Source organism: Azolla caroliniana, unplaced genomic scaffold (assembly GCF_043228905.1).
Source record: "Azolla caroliniana isolate FFs.n. ecotype wild unplaced genomic scaffold, voAzoCaro1.0.p SCAF_1, whole genome shotgun sequence".
Taxonomy (NCBI): Eukaryota; Viridiplantae; Streptophyta; class Polypodiopsida; order Salviniales; family Salviniaceae; genus Azolla; species Azolla caroliniana.
The window spans coordinates 31,382,493-31,407,230 of NW_028230436.1; the positions used below are offsets into that span (position 1 = coordinate 31,382,493).

The following is a 24,738-nucleotide window of genomic DNA, read 5'->3' on the forward strand; positions in this document are numbered from 1 at the left end:
AGCTGAAACTGAGGATGATCCAATGGAATCTCAATTCTATAACTATTGTTGATCACCATGTAATTATTATTGATATGGGCGGTCGCGGCAGAAGCAGATTCTTCGCGAGCAAGTTGCAGGTGCATCATATGAATCTGGGCCCTTAAATATTTGATCCGGTGGATGGCCGCATCCAGCATGGACGCCGTGTCCATATTCCTCCTCCCGCCGGCGCCGCCACAGTACGGCACCACCAGATTCCTCAGAATCTTCAACTTCCTGCTGATTCGGTGCCGCCGCCTCCTGGCTGTCATTCCCTGGGGAAGCACAGAATATCCCTTCTGGCCTGGAATATTCCTGGTGAACCTCATCGACACCATGGCATTGCTCATGCGGTTACCATCATCGCCATCTCCATTATTACTCGGATTACTGACATTTCCAATCTGCTCGACAGAAGTATATCCGTACCCATCACTCATATTCCGCCCATCCCAATAATCCATAGGGTCTCCGATATGACAGCTCCCAGGCCCGGCCATCGCCGTAGCTGGACAGGTGGCAGCGCTAGCTTCACGCCCAGCGCACCAGCTGGTAGGCCGTACCACGGAGGATATGTCCCCCGAGTCGCGATCCGTATCGTGCCAGCTGGCACCGCTCTCCCGACCGCGGCATCGTGGCGGGACCAGATGCTGCCACTTGGCATCCGCCAGGCCGGCGAGTTCGCACGGATTGCTTGCGTTAATAACAGGGAGGATTGAGGGATGATGGGTCAGGAGATAGGTAGCCTCATGATTAGGGCTTGTAATGTGATTACTTGAATTAATCATATCGTATGTAGAAGAAGAGGAGAGATTGCTTATATCGACTGGGTCCTGGTCCTCCTCAACAGCAAGAAGGTGCCTGGCTGTATTTAGTAGAGCTGTAGTAGATTCATGAGATGGCGGTGATGATGTGCTGCTGCGCATCATATTGCAGGGATCTTTATCATACTCCTTGACATTATAAGTAGAGTCTAATAATATTGAGAGGTAATTAGTATGGGCAGAATTAGGGGGCGATGTGAATGCACAGGAGGGATAAGTAAGATGCTTGATTGGGCCAGACGATGATGCCGATGGTAATAGTAGTGATGGTGGAGCGAGTAGCTCATCACCAGAGTGGGAGTAATTATGAGTATTATTATTAACCTGGGGATAATTAACCAATGCAGTAGAGGAATGGGTGTTAACTGCACGATGATTAAGGTTTTGGTGGAAGTGGTCACCACCAATGTTGCTAATTATTGCGCCAACATGATGAGGATCATCAGGCAATAGCAATGGAGCATTAGTACACGATTCGGACCCAACACCACCTCCGTTCTCGTTATTATGATGATGATGATGGTGGTGATGATTATAATAAACATTGCTATTGCTGATTACTCCCACAATACTCTGGACCTCCATATATGGGAACTTCTCCTTGATATGGACACAGCTATATATATATATATATATATATATATATATGTCTAGGCACTGCAGAGAGATAGAGAGGTGTTAACCATATACTGCTTAATTGATGAAATAGCTATATATATATATATATATATAGCCTACAGGAACGTTACTAGGGAAGAATGCATGACCGCATTAGAATTTATAAGGGCCTCTCTGTTCTCTCTCTGTCTCTCTCATTACATAGATCTATATACATATATGCATGCATGCATGCATGTATGTATGTATGTATGTGATATTTAAAATTTTGAAGAGATCCCATTGCATTGGGCAGGCCCATATTTTGAGAGGATATATGTGTGTGTGTGTGTGTGTGTGTGTGTGTGTGTGTGTGTGTGTGTGTGTGTGTGTGTGTGTGTGTGTGTGTGTGTGTGAGAGAGAGAGAGAGAGAGAGAGAGAGAGAGAGAAATGTACATCATTAAATGGGTCTTCCATTTCCTGTCCAATATGTATGTATGTATGTATGTATTTGATTGATTGATTGAAATTGATTGATGATGTTGCTAGCAGTAGTAAGCAGTGCACGAATGGAAGAAGAAGAAGAAGAAGAAGAAGAAAAAGAAGGCAGAGAAGGAAAAGAGGATAGTTGATGATGTGTATTGAATGAAGACAGACAGGTTATGTATGTATATATGTATGTATGTATGTAAGTCAGTGATGGCTGGATGGGACCGTGTGCCACATTTGTGCCACATTCACGAGGATACATAATAATATGAATGAAGACGGACAGACATTCTTTGTTTGTCCGGACAAGCCCATATTTAACCAAATAAGAAATTGACGTCTAGAGTTTAGACACGCCCTATAAGTTATTAACATATATAAATACATACATATGTACATACTTAGATAAGCTCGTGTGCTCTTTTCCATGTGTCCACTGTCCACTGGCAAAGGCTTGAAAGTTCCTCTTAGATTTCAATTCCCAATTATGTATGTCCACGGGGGACTAGGAATAATATATGGGGGGTCCATTTAAGTCAATTTCCGCTAGCCTTTAATACCGTATTTAAAGAGATTAATATTAATAGTATTAATTACACCATGTCACGCACCCCCCCCCCCACTCCAACTTCACACGCACACAAAACAAATCAGAAATGGGCATATACCATGTTGGTCTTACATGATCCACCAAAAAGTGTTTGTTGTCGCTTCACCTGGGCAGGTGGACCATAAGATCTCGAAGACACCTGAGAATCGATCGGGCATACCACATGGCCTTCGTCAATGTCACTAGTTTTACCCTTCTCACTCACCCTCAACTCTTGCGTGCCACAAGATGATTGTGTCATGATACACCCACACACCCTCATTGAACTTAACCATGTGCATGCTAAAGATCAAATGTAATAACTTTAGGTGTTCCTTCTCATCACTAACCTCAAGAACAAAATAACATTAAACCTACATTTTAGGGTAGGCTGTCCTTTCAGCATACATCTTGCATTAATTCATTGAACACTAAATTCACGAGCATGTCCACTAATGATATTATAGTCATGTGTCCATGGTCAAATAAGCCTACGTAGTTTCCATGTGTAGTCATGTCAACACGTACTAAAATGCACTAATAAGTCTTACAACAATGTATTTGACTTGCATATCTCTTGGTTTGTGCCTTGACTATACTATAGTACATCATATTTCAAAGAAATGAAAATGTTCTAGACGTATTTATATTTTTCTTAAGATGTAGGGGATCATGAGCTCACAATTATGGGGCCACACATATCAATGGGGCCAACATTGTCATATTTCAAAACATGAATGTGCAACGGATAAACATTATAATTTAGCATGAAAATATTATGTTGGCCTTTTCCTTGAAGAAACACACAAACATGAAAGCAAATAACAACAGAATTCGCTAGTCAAGCTAATCAAATTTTAGTTAGGTCATATTAGTTATTTTACCCAAAAAAATCCTCTTAGCAATTTTTAACAAGAAGGAATGAATACAAAATTCTTTGCCCATGATGCATCCAATAGGACTTGAACCACAACTTGAATTGCAAGATTTACCAGTACACCATCATGTGAAAGACAACATATGACCTCATGCATGTAAGTGTGTGAGTATCTTAGTGCACATTCGCTTAACATAGCCAATTAACCAAGAGTGACTTTAAAACTACGAATCCCCAATTCAATCCAAATTAGGTTTTAAAAAGGCAAGAAAAATGGGAGTGGTGCACAATCAATGACATGAAAGTAATCAATCTTATTGGAACTTGAATGATCCTCGTACTGAGTGATGTTAGAGGGAATCTAGTTCTATCTAGATTCTAATCTCTTGTATTGATAAGTACAATGGACTTCGACTTAGAGGGAACTCATAATCAACTAGTTTTCTAACTTCCAATGTATATTTCCTTGTGAAGAAAGTCAAAGAAGCTTCTACATCACACATTTGTTGGACACCCACGACAAGTTTGTTTGCAATCTCCCAAATTTCAAATTGGTGGCATGGTGCTAGAACAATGCTAAAAGTGGTGCCAAAAGTTTTTTCCTTGTTGGTGTTTTTAGGTTTTTTGTGTCTCAACTAACAGGCTTCACGACAACGAGGGAGCAAGGTCACCTCTTCTACAAGCTGAAGAAGAGCCTATATGGTTTCAAGCAAGCGCCGAGAATGTGGTATTAGAAGTTCAATACCTACATCTGGCAACTCGGCTACAACTGCTCGAACTCCGGCCGATGTATGTACACCCGGCAAATAGTTTACAAGTTCTGAATCTACATGATCCTATAATCCTTATCGCCGAAATCAGAAAGCTAAAGTGGAGTCTTCAATGAAAGAACTTGGAGTAGCCCGAAACATTCTAGCCTCTAGGCATGCAGATAGAGCGAAATCGGACAAAGAAGATCTTCTGGCTCTCCCAATCCGATTACATCCGAAAAGGTGGTGAAGCGCTTCAATATGGAGGACGCGAAGCCAGCATCGACACCACTTCTGACGCACATTGACTATCGGATAAAGATTCTCCATCCACAACCATTTCTGAAAATTAAGGGTATTGTAAAACATTATGAAAATAAAGAGGGGGTACTTTCACAATCGACCCTCCAAAAACCGGTAAATTTTCATGACTACGCAACGAAAGAAGCAATGCGCGAGGATGAATCCTAAAGCCTTGTGAGCAAATAAGTGCACCTCCTAAATTTCTTGCAACTTATTCCCACTTGATTTATCCATGGAAGGGATACTTCTATTAACTTTTATTCCCATGTAGATGTTATCCATGATGTCTTTTCTTCTTTTACATATTTGTCGTTTTATCTCATTTAAACAAGACTCTAAACTCCAAAGCATACTTTAGGTTACTTTCGTGATTAACATTACCACTATTTATGGAACGGGACAAAATTGCAACGCACAAACTGCGTGAAGGTTAGAACATGTTTGATGTTTATTGAAACGTATAATGGGAAGCATTGTTTCAAATGTGTCTACTTTATTTCATGTACTCTTCTGCTTAACCATACCTTATTGAGAAGAATATTATGTCATTGAGTAGCTTTTAAGACCCGAACTATTATGTTTTGAAAATTTTGGAGTACAATGTTGGCCAATGGTATGGTTCACTTGTCTAGGAAGTCATATACATGTTTCAAGGGCTATAGGAAACTGACAGATGTCCCTGCATATATTAGATTTGCTTATTTCACAATGTAAATAAAACTAATTAATCCCAATGTGGTTAAGTACCTTTTGGTTTGCGGAGTGATGAATGATTCGTGTTGGGAAAATGTGTACCTTACTCTTTCAAGTATCTAAAAAAGAAGTTACTTATGCAATACATTTATGTGGTTTAGGATCACGCCATCATATCTTCTATGTCACTATTGTAGTATGTCTCCACATTTGTTACAATGAATATCAAAGGCCAAAAAATGGAGTGACACGAAATAATGAATGCGGATGTATGTGATGATCCTATGTCACACTTGTAAGTATGATCATTATATCAAATATCTTACACTTGAGACCTTGTTGGTAGACCAAAGGATAACATGTTGTTGATTCATGATGGATATTCAAAATCGAGTGCTCATCATATGATAAAAGAGTAGAATCATAGGCTTTCTTAAATAGCACTCGAAGGAGTTGTCTTTTTAAGAGACTTGTGATGGGAGATTAGATCTTCAAGTATTATGTCTAAAAGGAGTACGTTGCGTCAAGATTGATGTAAAGGATGTCTCAATATACTGGAACTTTATGTTGATGGTTCTACTTGTGATTGGTGCAATGACAAAATGATGATCTAACTTATCCTTTCCTACCTTATGAATTAACGAGTTTTGAAGGTGTCACAATAAACCTTTGTATTGACGACTTACCTACAAAGGCATTTTCCTAAGGTCAAGTTGGTCTTTTATAGCTTTCTTCTTGCAACTCCTTTGGGAAATTGGGTAGCATGATGTCAACAAAGGTATAGATTCTCTATTTACTTAGCTGTTTGTGAAATTTAAATTTTTCATGAGGCTAGCCATATCCTCCATATAGCATGTAGTATCATTTGTTACCATTTTTATAGCACATTTTCAAAAAGATTACATCTTAGCCGAGGCATATCTTCATTGAAAGGAATCATAGAAAATGAAAAGTTTTACAGTTTCAGAAATTTATATAGGAAAGCAATGAGACCCAAAAAAAGTTGCGTCAATGGTGTCCATGAAGCAAGAAACAATTTTTACATTAACAAATTATACAAAGGACATACCTTTATTCACAGCCAAGCAAGAGTCTATAAACATGTCGATAGGATGCTTTCTGAGTACAGATAAACATACATAACATTCATGTCAGAATCAAGACAGCATTGATCTGAGCTCATAACCCAACTACAAATATCTCCTCCCTGAATCACAAGGCAGTTTTCATATTTCCAAACACCCTGCTCTATTTTCGTTTCAAAAGTGGACTGGGGAACTGATTAAAAGTGTATTAACTCCTCACAACTATGAAATTCACATCACTCTTGTGCTTCCCATAAATTACAGATCAGAAACACTGTAATCCAACAAACCAAAACACACATAGGCTAATATTTTACACTGATATCACATACAAATGCATGAAATCGGTTAACTTGGACAAGTTGAAAGACTTGAAATGAGACAGCGTCTTGGCAATGCATCAGAAGAGACTTATGGAAACGCAACAAAACAAAAGTAGCAATCTGCAATTTGAACACGATCTCACTTGAAAACACAATGAAACCACAAAACATAAAGCAAACCCTCACCTCCATATTCCTTCGCCTCTCAATTACACATCATAATCCAACAACGCAGTGACATTCAACAAGATTATGAAATAACTGCAGCCTAACGTGTTAATGTAGACCAATATAACTAGTTACCAGAACCCACTATTAAGACAATTTAACTCGATGAGACAAATGGACAGGATTAATATAACAGTGTGAAAGCGCTCCTATCTTCATAGCTCGTAATTGTGTCCTTGGATTCTGTCTCCATCCAGCACTATAGTGAGCTTTGAAGCAATCTGTCTTTCATTTTGTGAGGAATTAACAGCCAAATATGCTCATGCAAAATAGTAGCTAAAATCAATATGAAACAATAGGATGGGAGTTTATCCTTTATTAAATCTCAATCTATTCCACTGTGCAACGCCACCATCCTGTGATACTAAAAGATACAATATCAATGCATGATGCAACATGATAGTGAAATATATCATATCCAGAAAGTTAGAGCCACAAAGCTCGATAAAAAGTCAGGAATTTATGGCAGAAATCATGGTATAGCACACTTATGGCAGCATTAACAATATATCACATTTTATCTGGAAAGTTTTGAGATACAAAAGAAGAAACTCATCATACCTTGTTTCCTAATGGAATGTACTTTGGGTATGTATAGATCACAAAAAAGTTGTATACAAAGTAAGCTGAAAGGAGATGTGATGTACTCTACAAGTGTTCCATCCAATTCTCTCCTACGAAAATGAATGGCAAATCAAAACACAATTTCTTTTTTGCATGGAGCACATGTGCCTTCCTTCGTATATATTCACATTCTTTTTCTCAGGTGGCCAGCGCATGCCCATAAGAAAAGAAGCCATGGCAAAACCAATGTACATAAAAAGCATATACATACATCTATATATATAAATATATGCTTGCATTCCTTGTTGGATCACAAAAAAAAATCCACAACAAAAAAATCTGCATCATGTGCTCCAACTATACATATAGATATATATATGAGAAAAAAGGGGAGTCTTTTCTTTTTCTTGTGTTCTTTTTTTGTTTCATTAGGTTCTCTCTTGCTTGGCAGACATTCGCTTTAGAAACTCATAGGTGGTAATCATGGTGGTTGCGGACATTGACATGGTCGCCCATCGGGGTCCGAGCCCTTTATAACAAGCTTTCCACCCTCCTTCTTTAAGAAGATTTCGGAGAGTATCTCTCACAGTGGGTGGTTTTTTGTTCTCATCACTTTCCATGACTTGAAACCTCGTCTTGATAGTATCCAAAGGCGTGGTCACAATGGCTGCCACGCCGCCTGCACAAGCAGCACTCAGTCCTTGGACAGCAACAACAAGACTCGAACTCGGCACATATTGCTCTTTAACATTAGCATCATTATTAGAAGATTCTCTCCCAATTCCTAACCCTAAGCTCCTCCATATTGTTCTTTGAGTCACACAATAAGATGCCCACCATAAGGCACTTGAAGGGGCATAGGTCAAGATAGACATCCCAAAGCCACGGTACAAACCTCGGATGCCTTCAACTCGAACGATGGTTCGAAATGCATCAAACCCACCTCGGTAGTTAGTGCTATTAACTCCATGCTTAGGAGTAGAGTTAAGGTTTGTATTAGGGGAATGGTTAGGGTTAGTGCTAGTGCTAGTGCTAGAATTTTGTATAAGATTAGCATTAGGTTTGGTGCTAGGATTGTGATTAGGATTGGGGTTAGGACTGGGGTTTTTTACATTTGTCTGAACCATAAGGCGTTGGCTAATGACATCAACAGGCGTCCACACCAATTGAGCGGCCATTGAGGCGCTTAACCCAGCGGCAGCATTCGCTGCTGCTGCTGCAGTTGATTCTGGAAGCCCAAGTAGATGCCGAGCAGCAAACCCAACATTGCTTTTTGTGATCTCAAGTGTGGTCATATATAGAGCTCGAGCGGGTATAGTTCCCAGTAACGATGTACCAAACCCTTTGTATAGAGCACAAACACCTTCATTGCGGAGTATGTTAAACCCTAATTTGAGGCTAGAGGTGGTGTGGGTACCTGAATAGACTTGTTGGCGTGTCTTGAGAACAACTACTGGATAGAGAGTAGCCGAGACACCCGAGAAGAGGGCAGCACCTAGCACAAAAAAACGTGATTTGTCGAGCATTGTCCAGTCAATATCGGCAGGGAGACGAATCTCAGAGCCTGAAGATGATGATGATGATGATGATGATGATGATGACGACGACGATGATGATGATGGTGAAGAGGAGGCGGATGTTGATGATGTTGATAATGTTGATGGCGATGGTTGTTGTTGATGATGCTCAGCCCGAAGGCTCATCTTCTTATCTAGATTAGTACCTATCCTTGCAGACCCAAATAAAAGCACAAACACAAACGAAAACACAGTGGGAGAAGAAATCTATAACCTTCTGATGGGAAAAATTTCAGAGATTTGGATTTTGGATCAGATTAATGCCTAATCTTGCAGACCCACAAGATTTTAAAATAAAAAAAAAGAGTGGGGGATGAAATATTTGAATAAGCGAAACAAAAGAAAATAAACTATGGACTCTCTATCTATGATGCAAGCGAAGGAAGTTTTACCTCTCTGATAGATTTAGGGCTTTAGGGATTTGGATCAGGTTAGTGCCTATCCAAGTGATCCGCATATGGAATAAAAATTAGCCAAAACAACGCAAAAAAATTTCCCTCTGCCCCTCTCTCTGTATCTGATGCAACAGAAGAGTATGAACCGGTGATAGATTTTAGTGTTTTGGGTCAGATTTTAGTACTAACCTTTTGCAGACCAAAAAAGTGGGGAAGAAATCTGGACAAAAAAGGAAATTTTAGGGTTTGCTTTTTGCACGCACGCACACACTCTGGCCCTCGCTCTGAATATGCAAGAAGTTACAAAAGGATAACTCTCTGACAGATTTAGAGGAGGGGTTTCGGGCTCTAGTTAGGTTTTAGGCTTCTAGCTTCTGTCTTCTCTCTCTCACACACACACACACTCACTCACTCTTTCTCTTTCTCTTTCTCTCTCTGAGTTAAAACAGAAAACCAAAGGCGATGAAGAAGAAGAAGAAGATGAAGATGATGATGATGATGCCATGAAAGCTCAAGTTTACACAAATTTATGATTTTTATCCATATCTCCTCCTCCTCTTCCCTCTGACATTTTTGCTTGCTTTTGGTCTGTTGTGTGTCCATGGTCCGTCCGTTTCACACCTGTCCGGCCTTCCCCTTTCTTCTTCTTCTTCCTCCATCCATCCGCAAGCCTTAATTAAAATTGAATTCATCCGTTGGAACTGCTTCATATTTACTCCTCCTTTCGCCCATACATCTATGTATCTCATTTGCAAACACCACACATGCCTCGTGTCCACCCGACCCACTGCACTTCCTCCCATATATCTGTGTCAATAGGACAACGCATCGTCATCTTAGATTTACCACTAGGTTAGCATATAGGGGTACCTTCCCGAGAGCCACATGTCCAGATCTATCAAAATATTACCTATATAATCGCACCGTGTGGTCATCGTTACCTTACTGTGGCCTTATGGATGGATGGGATGGCCATCAAATTTTATAGTTACAAATCGAAATGTGTTGATGGTGGACTTTTATGTTGTCTAGTTCGATGGCTTGTAAACCTCTTTGATTCAAGAATTTCATCACTCGAGAGACTCTTTTTTTACATGGTCAAGTCCGTCGATGGGCTTATTGACAAGGATCTAGAAGAGGTCATGCTAGGTAAAGATAGTTGGCTTGCAAGTATGTCAAATGCAATAGATCAAACTATAAAAAATACGCAAAATGTAGCAAGAAGGGACGTAAGTGCAACCTTGGTGCAAGAGGAAAAGCAAACAAAATGTATTCAATATTTGGTTTTGAGATTACAATCTCCACCAATTAGACCTTCATTACAATCTCCCCCTAAGTGTATGGACTCACTTCCACATGTTATTAGCTCTTCTTCTTCGCGTTTACTCATCGGCCTATCTTTACTTGTGAAAGCTTGCTCGTCCAATGTCACACGATCTTACACTTGATGATTCCAGATTCACAATACGTTGATATGAACATCGCGTCTTCTTTTTCCTCCACTAATAAAATCCTTAGTATGTGCCATATACAAATCTCATGTGCTAGATCGCGTGCTTTTGATCCATAATGCGATCGAAGAAGAACTTAAAGTAGGTTAAAAAATTTCATTAATTCTCACTCCTCGAATACACAACCATCTCGGGAGTATCCAAAGTTAACAACTTTTACAACATGATTGGTAGATTTGTAGTGACGGTTTATCCATTCAATTTATGCATGATGTAAATGGATAAGGTTTGTCATACAATGGTGCGTGATAGTCCTTACTTTACGTAGATGGCCTCGTACTTCTACGTATAAGTTATCTCCCATTCAGTGCTAGTTACATATATAGTTTAGAATTAGTTAGAGATACAATTATCGTCGATATAACAAAGACAAAGTTGGACTGAATCATTATGAAAGTGAATCTACTAAATGTTGATGTTATCTAAGATGAGAAAGGAATATGATCACACAAAAATACGTGCACAACAAGATAATGGGATGTTCAAGTAAAAAATGAGTTGGGGTTGTAAGCAAATGAAAGAGGTGTTATATCGATATGAAGAAATATTTGTTTTGTTCCGATGGAGAGACTGGAGAGGACAATGAAGAAAAGGAGTCGAGAATGCAAAAGTAGTGCATATTGTTTTATTTTGTTTCTCATGGGAACTTCTAATCACAATTTACAAGTATAACAATTTTTTATGCATGTGTGCTCCAAAGCCATAATGATTGGGGAGATATATATTTGCCAGATAAATAACAACATCCTTGAGAAGGTTATCGACAATACAATTTCAAACCCTTATGACATCATGGCAAAATGTGTGAAACTTGTGACATACAATTGGCATGATAGTGCAACCTTTGCCTGTTATATTTTCCTAGAATACAATGCTATTTTACAAGTCATGAAAGCAAATACAATAGACATTCGGTTAACTGTGTGCCCACTTAACTGCACCATTCTATTAAGTGCGCTTTTTTGTATAGAGGTCAAAATCCAAATAAAAAAGTTTACATTGTTTCATGACAAAATTACATTAAACCAAATTGAAACTATGTTCTAAACATTTAGAAACAACAAAATGAGTTTATGTGTGAGTGTTTACAATTATGAGTATGTGATTTTGATTCTTTTTTTATTTCTTTTTTTTATACTACTTTAGTATTTTTTATCTTTGGCTTGCCCGAAGGCTACAACTCACGCGAAGTCATGTTTTATTAGCAGTAAATAGTCCATCAGGGGGTGTACCGAATGGTACGAGTGAGATACATGCACAGGATGACCTCTAGGATATGATGAGACTCGTAGACAGGCTACATTGTACCTTCTTCATCGTCGAAACCGTCATTGTTGTCACCGTCACCATCTTCGTCGTTGTCACTTATGGGCACAAACCACCCATTTAGGTACCACATGTATGTTGGTGATGTGATTTTGATTCTTGATTAACGAACATACACAAAGAAGGGCAAACAATTCTTGATGATTGTGAATAGTCAAGTTTGTGCAATGATCGATCGTGAACGTGAGCTCTCCTTCTCCATGTGCAACAAAACTTCCATCTATTGTCTTTCTATTTTTGTGTGTGCTTGTGCCGCGTGCGTGCGTGCGTGCATGCTATTTTCTTGCATGAAGAAAACCTCTCTCCTTCCCTCTCTCTTTCTATGCATCTTGTTTATTCTCAAAGATGGCAGAAGTTGCTGCTTGTGATTTGTCCATTGCTCCCCCACTCTCTTTTTCTCTCTCCTCCATCTGCACTTCAATTCCTCAAACTTGCCGCCACTAGGAAGAAAACGCAAGAAAAAAACTCATCACATCCAAGGAAGTTTATTAGTTTTGTTGCATAATGAATGTATCCCTCTGACATAGCAAAAAGGCGAAAACTAAAGGTAATTTAGAATCGAGAAAGAAATTGAAGAGTATGTATGCTGAAACCATAAACGTTTCAAGTCAATTATATCACGTACATTGATCACTTTTCTTATCAAAGAATTGTATGATTAGAGCACAGAAGGAAATATTTCAGAAAACCCTAAAAATTTCCAAAACCCCTAAAATGTTTTAGAAAACCCCTCAGTGCACACTAAACCGAATGTCTATTTGTATATGAATGTTAACCAGCTATTATTATCATCTAGTTTTGTCTCGACATTTACTTATGGGTTTCCAAATATATAAATCCCAGTACTTTTGCTCTTTTTAAACAACAAAACTAAACATGATTGCAACAAAATAACAAAGATTTGAATGATAAATTTTTTTATAGGTTTAAGGAGGTTCAGTAGATATGATTGTGTGTCCAAATAAAAACTACAATGAGAATACCATGATCTTATGTGTCAATGCAAGGTATCCACTACCAATGTCAAGCAATCACAAACACAATCAACGTTATATAGACAATACATCATAACCATAGAGATGCAACATACTTTTATTAGTTACAAGGGCAACAAAAATTGGATTGCAAAGAGGGTAAATCATGATGATGTATAGAGTGTAGTTGATTGCCACATACCCATTGCGGTGAATCAACAAGCAGCTCGAGGAATCCTGTTTTCTTCATTCCAAAGAAAAAGGCAAAATTTGTGTCATGCTCTATGTTGATGTTTTATACATGCAATCATAGCATTCAAGTAGGTTCATTGAAATGGGGTTTATAGTGTAGCCATCATCACATTGAATTAGGGAAATATGCCATAACACAAATAACCTATGGCCATTATTCGATGTCGTTAATGTCTACATCTTAGGTGTTTGTTTTGAAAACGAGAGAAGGCTTCACTCTTTTTATATGATTGATTATGAACTTGTTTCATTAGTGCTGGGACAACATTTTCCTACCTTTTTTTTGTCAAAACAAAATGTCCTTCCATTGGTTATATAGAAAGATCATAATGGTTACAACATACAAAGTATTTTTTCCCAAGCCCTCTTGTGTAAGACAATGGTCGAGGAAACAAATCTATGTACTCCAACATAGAGAAAACAACCTAGTAATTACAATATATTCCCTAGACACATTCCAAGGTATTCATATCCATAGACAACAATGAAAGTAGCTCTATTTGGAAACAAACCCTCTTTGGGCATAATTATGAGCCATTCAATACTTCTTCAACCTGCTCTTGTTCAACATAATCTTTATAAAAAAAAACAAATGCTACCACAAGCTCTCAAGGTAGATAACATTGTATTCCATGCATGTACATCTTGGATTTGAAGGCGACCAACTATGTTGTTTGGTTTTTCAAGAGAACCACTTTTCACATTCGTGATTGAAAAACAACAATTATGCTTCCTCTTTCTACGTCAACCATCTTGCCAGATTACCACCAAATCCTTGTACATACAACAACAATTTAAGTAAAGTTCCCTCCTCTCCTCGTGAGCTTATTCTTCGGTCCCCATACCATCATCACTCGTCCTTATAAAAAACATAAAACCTGCTTCGTTAAGTCCTCATCAACCATCTCGTTGAATACCACCAAATTCTTACACATAAACAATAAAATGTGTCTAAATTCCTCATATTCTCATATGAATATGCTTCGACCTCCACACCATCATCACTCGTCCTTATCCAAAACATCAATTCTACTTCATTAAGTCCACATCATCCATCTCACTGAATACCACCAAAATCTTGCACATACAACAATACAATGAGTCGTGTTTCCTCATCCCCTCAAGAGAGTATGCTTTGCTCCCCACACCCTCATCACTGATCCTTATCCAAAAACATACATTTTGCTTTATCAAGTCCACATAAAACTTCTCGCCGATTACTGCCAATACCTGTACATACAAACAACTAAATGAGTCTAAGCTTATGAATAGACTATGCTTCAACCCCCACACCACCATCACTCATCCTTATAAAAAACATGCATTTTGCTTCATCAAGTCCACATCAAACTTCTTGTTGATTACCGCCAAAATCTTGTACATACAAACAACTAAATGAGTCTACTCTTTTGAAGAGACTATGCTTCAACCCCCACACCTCCAACACTCATTCTTATAAAAAACATGAATCGTGCTTCATTAATCCACATCAACCATCTCACTCTAGCTAATTTACCACCAAAATCGTGTACCTACAAAAACAAAATGACACTATTCTCCTCGTTTGCTCATTAAATTACCAACATTTTCCTACTTATCTAGGGGACTTGTCACACTAGTGGCAAACATGCATCATTTGCTACCTGAGTTGTTAGGAAAGGACCTAACAACTTTAGCAATAAGAGAAAAAATGCAAGGAAAAAAACCTTTGATTAATATTTTTACATTTAATACACAAGTTTGGGAAGTAAATGATGTATGGTCTAAAGCTCACCATGAGGTGTGCACTACATAGGCAAGGCAACCATGGTAAATTTTTTTGGTATATCCATGGTAAAGTTTCACTAAAGCCGAAAAATGTGCTTGACTTTTTTCAAGCCACATTATGTTCGACACAGATTGAAGACTCATGCAAGGAAAACACTAAACTCTCAAGTCTCATGTTCACGAGCTTACGATGTAAAAGAGAAGTTTCCCATTTCACAGGGCAAAGAGGATTGTTCCCTCTAAAAGAAACTTAGTGTGGTGGGAGATCGTTCCCACTATCCTTTTCAAAATTTAGGTTTTCTATCTAAAAATGGGTTTTAATGCTATCTATCTATCTATCTATGTTCATTCTGTAATAGGCACTACTCATCACTGTCATAAGACACACACATTTCTTTTGGAATTTCACTACAAAAGGAGATTGCCGACAAGTTCACATCAGAAACAAAACGGAGAGCGAAAGACCGGACCGTACACTCGTAAAGAGAGATAAAGGACGAACATTGGCCCAGAGCTTATGCTTCTTCTTCTTTTGTGCACAAGGCTGAAAGGGTGTGAAAACGAGGCTGTGGGAAGGGGGCCCTCTTATTCTTTATTGATCGATCGATTGATCTACATATGTATATTTATTCATTCATTTTGTTGTTTGTTGTTGGTGGGTGGTGGTGGTGGAGTGGGGGAATAAATAAGAAAAGCTAAATATCTTTATATTTATAAAGCGAAAAGGAGAAAGCAAAAGTAGAATGATCAAGATTATAAATAACGAATTGTAAATAATAAATAATAGGGAAAAATACCATGATACCCTTGGAGGTTCGTCTATTTACCAGAATGCCCTTGGAAGTTCCAAATTTACCAAACTACCCCTATGTCCAAAAAATTACACTTTATAAATTAACTATACACTCAAATATTTGGTAAATAGGGCTAGTGCGGGTCCATTTCTTTCATCTTTGGTAAATAGGGCTTGTAGATTTGAGTGTATAATTACTTTATAAAGTGTAATTTTTTAGACATAGGGATAGTTTGGTAAATTTGGAACTTCCAGGGGCATTCTGGTAAATAGACGAACCTCCAGGGGTATCATGGTACTTTTCCCAAAATAATAAGCAATAATAAATAATAAATAATAAATAATAAACAATAATAAATAATAAACAATAAATAGTAAATAATAAAGAATAATGAATAAAGACATCAAATAAGAAATAGCATAAATAGATATCTGTATTACGTCTACATACATATGTATTTATATAAAGCCAAAAAAGTAGAATAATGAAGTTTATAGATAATAAATAATAAATCATCATTAATAATAAATATAGATATCAAAATAAGAAATAACAAATGAGAAAAAAATAAGTAGTAAATAAATTCTCCTTTCGAGCGGGAACGATCTCCTGCTCCTTCTCTCTCTCTCTCTCTCTCTCTCTCTCTCATATACATACATACTGTGGTATCTCAGCCTGAAGGTCTCCATTAAAGCTGCGTCGCTCGCACAAGACGATCTCGCTCTGACGGCGGCGTGGTTTCGAGTCTGAAGGTCTCCATTAAAGCTCCATGGCTTCTACTACGCTCGTCATCGTCTTGGTTTTCATCCTCGACCTCATCGCCTTCGGACTCGGCATCGGAGCAGTGCAGAGACGCGCCACTGTAACCTCTCTCTCTCTCTCTCTCTCCCACCTTCCTTCCTCCTTTTCTCTTCCTTTCCGTTTCTTTTCCTGACTTATGAGTTTAAAGGAACTCTTCTCGCCTTTTTCTTTTTCAAGTTCTGCAGTTTCTTTGCTAAAAATTTCAGCAACGTTTGTCTTTCTAACTAGATCTCTTGGTTTCCTTTCCTCCTTTACTGTTTTTTTTTTTGTCTCAGAGAGTTAATCGCCACATCTGAGTTTTTAGAGCTACTTATGTAAATCAGAAGTAACTATATTTCCTGATTTCTACGTGTTTATGTCCTTAGGTTTTAGAGCTACTTACGACTATCAGGCATTATGAGCTTCTAGTATTGCTGGTTTCTTCCCCTTCTGAAGGGGAAATGAGCATCAACTTCGCCCGTTTTTATTACACCTTAATATTGCTAGATTTCTTACTACCAAACGAGAAATGTAAACAGTTGATTATTCTTGGTGGGCATAGAAAAAAACTTTATTTTGCTCCCGTATCCAAGCCTTCAATTCGGCCAGTTTCTAGCTAAATTTGTATTACAGCTACTAGATAGTCTTCATGCATGGAGAAAAGCATTATTTGTGGTCGTTGTACATGTTATACATGCTTTATGTGCAGGGAAAACCCTAACACTGAATGTTTTACCACTAAATACAGAACTATCTTGTTTTATGGTTATCAATGTGCAGGGAGTTAACTTCGTACTTTTTACACACGCTCCATGTACATGAAGCTAACCTATTTTAGTTGTGAATTCAGTTGGGTTCTATATTCTGATATCTTCTGTGTGTTGTACGGGAGTCTATGATCTTCTCATAGTATCTGTGAATAACAACTAAATCTAAAAGCTACTTATTTTAACCCAAGATGTGGCAGCTACAAGTATGAAATCCATGTTCCTGATATGAGGTTTTCAACCCCATTCTTTTCCGAATTTCTTGCAGGGTGTGCCACAAAATGATGATACAAGTACTCACCACTGGTGTTATTATTCATCTGATATAGCTTCTGGATTGAGTGTTGGAGCCTTATTGTTCCTCTTAACTAGCCAAGTGATTATTGGGGCTGCAACACGATGTCTTTGCTGTGGGAATCCGCTTAAACCTGGGGGAGCTCGAGCTTTTGCTATCATTTTCTTCATCCTCAACTGGTAATACATCGTTACTCTCTCCCCTTCTCTCTGAAAACCTGTTCTTTTCTGGTATTGGTTGACGTATTTCATCCTTTTGGGAGTATGCTTGTTTGCCATTGTTTTACTCATCCTCTACTCATAATCTTTATTGTCTCTCTCTCTCTCTCAAAATATGTTGTTATTTGTCTTTACTGCTGCTCCTTGGATTTAACATCATGCATTTCACCATGTAGGAAGATGAGCTTGTGATGTCTTTCTCTTTCTTTATTCTGAATTTGTAATCTTTGGTTTCTCTTTGAAGTTAGACTGTTGAAGTTCTTTCGTTTGCATTTACCATCATGTATTGGATCCGCCAGGAGAATACATTTCATTACGATTTGATAATCCTTAGTTCATCTTTGAAATCTGTTCTAATACTAAGCGACATTATTTGTTTACTTCCGAAAGAAAAATATAATGTGAGAGGCCATGCCCGGATAAATGTACTTCCTTAACTTCTATATGCCTTACGTATTTACTTTGTGAGGCAGTTACAAATCCCGACATTCTCTTTAACTTTCATATTTACTCCACAGTGACACGCATGAAGTCATCAGAGTAATAGATTGTAAATATGTACCAAACACAGTTTTTGAGATTCTCTACCTGAGATATGTTAGAAGTCATGATCTCATTCCTTATTCCTTCACATTGTACCTAATTTGAAATTTGGATTGTAATAATGCTCTCTTGATAGGCGCAATATAGTTTAGAAACAATTGTGCATAGAATTCTGGGCTATATGGCAGATTCCCTTAGATCTTCACAAATGGTTTTAACTGTGGTTTTTCAATGATCCAGGGTATCTTTTATCATTGCTGGAGCGTGCTATTTAGCAGGAGCAGTACAGAATGCCAAACATATAAGATATTTTTCATATTTTGCAGTCACTGATATATCATGTGGGGCAATTCGCAAAGATACTTTTGCTTCGGGTGTAGCATTCACTTTCTTCACATTTATCCTCAGTATTGCTTATTATCTCTGCCATTCAAAAGCTCAAGGAGGATCTTGGAAGAACCGGTTTAATAGAGAAGCTGGTGTGAATATGGCTTCCTACTCATAAAGATTTGTTTCTCCGACCATTGTTCTATTTTGGAAAATCATTCTATTTGAACCTTCGGTAACCCCCCCCCTTCCCGTTTACTATTTAGGCTCTTTTTTTGATGGCCTTCTTTTTGTGTTGAAGCTGCTAGATCCACCCTATGGATGTGAGTTGTATGGACGAAGGCCTTTTATTATAACATATATCTGAATATTTTGTGGTAAGAGACATGATTAATCAATGATAGATCAGTGCTCCTAAGTTCTAACTTAGATTTGCCTAAAATCTGATCATTTGGGTGAAATAACCTTTTCTTGATAAGCTATAGGGAATCTGTTCAAACCACCAAAGGAATTCACAAACTTTGAGCCCCTCATTTTAATTGAAAGTGATGCACAAGAACGTCCTTGTATCTAAATGCTTTGGTAAGAGAAAATGTAAGGAATTTCTTATGTTGTTCCACATCACCCACAATGCAATGAAGCTCTCTTTCTTCTTAAACTTTTAATACTCAGGAATGTACGTCCATTAAACCTATTTGATAGAAACGCCTCTTTTCTACTTGAGTGGAATATCCAGGCCTCCATCTATTGTAAGCCTGTTTTTCTGCTAATCTCCCAGCTTGTAGCTGGTTTATTTTAAATGAAAGTAACCACTTTATCCACCTGAATGACAGAATCCAGATAGTAATCCTTGTTTTCATCATCTTCTAAGGGGTGGGCCAAGACGATTTATATAACCACCTGATGTCATTGAAGCATATTGTGTGACCTTTGTCATTTGTCTCATGTAAAGCTATCCAAAGGCTTAATTGTTTCTGAAACGATATGTAAGTGAAGTTCATAAAGCTACTTTTTATCATCGTTGCAAAATTCTTAAGCATAACATTGAGCGTTGCAGGTTTCAAAGGTTCCAATCTATCTCAATCTCTTGCTACAGTCTATATATACATTGGTCTATTAATGCTATTTCAACCTATTAAAATTTTAGATTTATACAAGAATCAAAAGAAATTCAACCTATCTCAACTTCCACAGGTAAATTTTTATTTAGTTTAGCTCAAATGTGAAGAACTCTATATTAAAGTTGTATTGTTTAATATGGGTGCGAGAAAACCTGATTGGCATCTCAATTTGTATGTAGTTACAACCAACCTTGTTGCATTCATTCACAAGAATAAACTCAAGATGATGGTATGGCTACAGTGACGTATCAATTTCTAGTTAGAACTTCTTGGAAATATTCATTCATAAGGTTAAAACCTAGATGATGTTTGTCTTGGAAATTTTTGCCTAGTTTTGCCAACAAGTTGCAATTGCTTTTTAAAAAAAGAACAAATTCAAGAACATACTTGGATCTCATAGAATATTTTAGTAGCACCCATTTGTATTGTTAATTTATTTTGCTTGCTTGAGCTTTATGGTTTTATTATTGGCACCACCCCACAAAAACGTTTTGGTTGTTATTCTGGTTTAGTTGGTTGAAGTAGCATTACAAGTTTTGGAGTGGCTTGATTCCAATCTTCAATTGAGACATCAACTACTAAATTACGAGATTATGTTTTCCTTTGTTTATGCCACACATTCAACATTAACTTCAAAACCTCACCTCGAAGAAGAAGAAGAATATATCGAAGGAAAATTTCCTCATAAAGATCGATTAACTATTGTGGTTCAAGATACCAACACGGAAAAGAGATACCTTTTTACTTCAGAAAAAAACTATATTTGGCGGTTTGTTGAAAGGTAGGGAAACCAAGACCCTTTTATCATTATCTTTTATACAATGTAGATGCGGGGGAGGATAATAGACCTCGGCATGTGCATACAAGCAATTCCTATCCTTTCATTGTAGAATTGAGAAGGATTAAATGAAGGAATCAATGATTTGGCTTTGATAGTGTTGGGTAACTGCATCCCATCCAGCTTGGGTGGGATGGGCACCATCCCAAAAAAAGATTCGGGTGGAATCCGGACAAACCGAGTAGAGGGGTTTCCCTTGATCATCCGCACTTCCACACTTTGCTCCCTTCTCAATACCTTGACAACATGATTGTAATACTACGTCCTTAGAAAAACCTGGCACGACAAGACTTGCTAAGATTGTTTGTTTCTTTTACAACGACATGGAGGCAAAAGTAGATTATATGACAAATCATCTAGAAGGATTTACCGTAGTCAGAGCTCGACGAGAGCACGTCAAGGAAGGTCTTGTATTGATCCAAGATGATGTACTTAGAGTCGCGACCACGGAACGTGCGCATTGTGACGAGCATTTGCGCGAGGATGCGGTTATGGACCGAGCTCAGCACGTTGTCCGTCCGGCTACAGTTAGCCATGCTCTTCGGTGTGGTGATGAATGGCAAGCAACCCGCAGGCTCCAAGTTTGTGATGGCAAACCTGCGGAATCCAATGTCGTGCAACCTCATGAGCTCCGTCGACATTCGGCTCACCACTCTTGTGATGAGGAAAGGTATGCCCTGAAATGAGATTGGCAGGGTTCTAAACTTAGGGACCTATATATCCCAATACAAAGCTGAATAGAGTAGATTGGCCCCATTAAGTGTGGTAAATTTACTGAGGCAAGAGGGTTCCAAACTTAGGGACCTATATATCCCAATACAAATCTGAATAGAGTAGATTGGCGTCATTAAGTGAGGTTTAAATTTACTGAGGCAAAAGGGTTCCAAACTTACGAACCTATCTCAATACAAATCTGAATAGTGTAGATGGCCTTGGCCCCCCACCCCAACACATGTGTGATTCGATTCAGTGAGATGAATAGAGAGACATATGGATTACATATTTTGGAAAATAAAAAACAGAAAAAGGAACCCCATACCTTTCGACCAGATTTTTGAATGTGGGTGCTGTAGTCATTACCACCATATACAAAGAGCACCAAAGAGTTCTGGTAATCGATGGGCTTGCCGCTTGAGATTTGCTGGAACTGATCGATTTGCGTACTGATGTTGACAAAATCGGGGCCGTAGGTGTCGAAGAGCCCACTTCCGCCGTATGCGAAATTCACTCCGGTTTCCAGCATCTCTCCTTCGGGCAACGATCGGAATGCTGCTGGCGATGGTAGATTCAGAAATCTTGCTGCAGTTTAAACAAGAAATGTCACCTCAATCAGGAGCCCAAATTAAAACATTCCTTTGTCTCTTCTTCACATGCATACAATATATACCATCAGCAGGTTTCAACAAGTGGAGGAACAGAATTTGGGGATATGTCCAGAAGTTCAAATTTGTCTCCTAGTTCAAATTTTTTAGGCTGCATGAATTAACTCCTAGTTACCTAGGAAGGTATGGATATAACGGTTTCTTCATGCTAATATGTACTTGAAGGGGAATAAAAGAGAAGTTACCGATGTAATCGGTGAGCACGAAGCCATCCGAGAACCGGCCGGCTGGACTCCCGGGCCAAGTATGGCCATAAGGCGCTTTCCAAGGTTGTGACAAATTAGGGTTTTGTTTGTCATGGTTCCCTGTGTCTGCATAGGAGTCCCCAAACACAAACAATGCAGGGGGTCTTGCCCCTTCCACCACTATAATTTCATCTGTGAGGATTTGAAGATTGAAATATGTCAAAATTACCATAACATGGAAATCACCGTTGTAAGAATTTACTACTATTGCCCCTATAATGCAGACTCATTTAGAATGATCATATAGTCAGAAAATCGTTAACAGAGAGTCGGTAGTAGGGCTTTAACCTGATAACAAGTCAATGTGCTCTAATAAGCAAAAATCCTATAGAAAACCCATCAAATGCTTTGAGGAGAATATGTCAAATGACTGTAGAGAGACATCCCTATTAGGTAGTAGGTCTTGATCAATAGAGACTCCGCAAAAAGGAATGCAACTGTTGTGCTCTTTTTTTTTAAATTTTAGGCCCCAATGTCATGACTCATATATATGTAAGAACTGTACTAGAACTGTGGGGGTTTGCATGATGTGTTTTAGTTTTAACTACAAACAAAAACAGTAATGGAATGAGAGGATAGACCAACATCAAGTAAAAAGACAAACAATTCTGGATTTAATCCGTGAAACTTTAAATGGAGGAAAACAACCGTGATGAAGGAAGTAGGGTTTAAGATGGAATTATGGATCTAAGATACAATCTGTGTAAATAATAAAGGGAAAAAGGACAGTTTTACGGTTTTGGGTTCAGTTCTATTTAAAATCAAGGGGAAAAAAAAACAGGAAGTTAAATGCGTACAAATTGAAGTAAAAAATAAAAACTATGTTTGAGTATAGAAGGAATTTGTAAGCCCGATTTCAAGATCAAGTTAAAACGAAGGAAAGAAGAAGCGAAAATGAAGGGACACAGAGAATCTGTATAAAACTGAATGCAAGAGAAAATAGAAGATAAATCAATTGTTAGGGTTTTAGGGGCGAGTTTTTTAATTGATTTTAGAGAGACCTGAACGAGAAACGAGGGGGAGGGAGAGGAAGAGGAAGATGAGGTTCATGAGGCGATCCATTATAGTTTTTCAAAAGCTCTGTGACTGTCTGTCTGTTGCTTCGGTGATTGATCTACAGCCACTTAATTTTGAGAAGGAGGAGAAGGAAAGGAAATTATTTCAATTTCTTCATCACATGATATTTTATGGTGTTTCTTTTGGAAAAGCAAAGACAGAAGAATAGAATTCTGTTTGTAGTGTCGACTTTCATAAATCCATGAGTGAGGTGGGTCATTTGCATTCAATGAATGAATGAATAATCTCTATATGTACATCATACATACAATTTGCTCTGTTCTTTTCTGCGCTTCTCTGTTCTGCTCTGTTCAGCTCTAAAAAGCTTCACAAAAGCAACACATCTAAAATCCTTCATGTTTCCCCAAAGTTCCAACCCTTTTTAGGACAATTTCTAGAAATACCCTTTTTCTTTGCCTTTACCCTAATTCCTAAAATACCCCCCTTCCCCTTCGGATTGATTGTATTTTTGTTGCCAAATGTACTTCAAACATGTCCCACACAAGAGAACCAAGCAAAAACTCTTCCCATGCCATCTATCCAATTACCCCCCCCCTCAATACTACCCTTCACTCACTCGGTTGAAATTACCCCTCTTCCTTTACGCATGATCCTTCAAACCCCATATAGAGCTGTCGTTGACACATGTACGTAAACAAAAGGACCATTAAGTTGTCTCTAAAGCACACATGTGATGATAATACTACTCCACCTATAGCATGGTATATCAAAGTGTCGTGGTGCTATTGACATACTTATAGAATGTGACGTATTCTTAAAGTCATCCAATCCATCTTCGCATAAACTATTCGTGGTCCTTACTTTTGTCACATCTTACCTAACAAATGCCATCCATTATTAACTATCTACTATACTAATGTGGACGTTCATATGTCTTCCCTCTTTTGGAAATCGATACAAATCCCAGGACAAGTAAACTAGTCCAATACCCTATGACGTTAGTTAGCAACATATTAATAACACTTTTAGTGAAACTAGATAGATGTCCATTATTTACATATAGAGCATACCCCCAAACATTTGCAGATTTTGTATTTGGTTAATAAACCTAACCATCTTGATTAATTGATCTCCCAATCGAAGTTGCTAAATAACATATCAAACATGTAATTAGAAGCCAATTTGATTATAAGTTTGCACACAATTATGAGCTTTTGATACTTCATCGAGATTTCTCCACACGTTAGGGAAAAAAATCTTGATTGTT

General features: G+C 38.1%; 3 protein-coding genes across 3 annotated transcripts; 1 reads left to right on the forward strand and 2 right to left on the reverse strand.

The window, feature by feature from the left end:
• Positions 1-7,066: 7,066 nt before the first annotated feature.
• Positions 7,067-9,509, reverse strand: LOC147869726 (uncharacterized). The gene has a single exon (XM_087332471.1). It carries the CDS (start codon positions 9,043-9,045, stop codon positions 7,771-7,773), a length of 1,275 nt encoding a protein of 424 aa, XP_087188597.1. The 5' UTR covers positions 9,046-9,509; the 3' UTR covers positions 7,067-7,770.
• Positions 9,510-16,627: 7,118 nt separating this feature from the next.
• Positions 16,628-19,266, forward strand: LOC147869727 (uncharacterized). Its single transcript, XM_087332482.1, has 3 exons — positions 16,628-16,800; positions 17,754-17,959; positions 18,782-19,266. The coding sequence occupies exons 1-3, from the start codon at positions 16,708-16,710 to the stop codon at positions 19,044-19,046; spliced, it is 564 nt and encodes a 187-aa protein (XP_087188608.1). The 5' UTR covers positions 16,628-16,707; the 3' UTR covers positions 19,047-19,266.
• A 1,510-nt stretch (positions 19,267-20,776) lies between these two features.
• Positions 20,777-23,563, reverse strand: LOC147869728 (GDSL esterase/lipase At5g03610-like). The gene is made up of 5 exons (XM_087332492.1): positions 23,456-23,563; positions 22,395-22,586; positions 21,867-22,126; positions 21,198-21,504; positions 20,777-21,103 (listed from the first exon to the last, which is right to left on the reverse strand). Exons 1-5 carry the CDS (start codon positions 23,514-23,516, stop codon positions 20,892-20,894), a joined length of 1,032 nt encoding a protein of 343 aa, XP_087188618.1. The 5' UTR covers positions 23,517-23,563; the 3' UTR covers positions 20,777-20,891.
• Between the last annotated feature and the right edge of the window lie 1,175 nt (positions 23,564-24,738).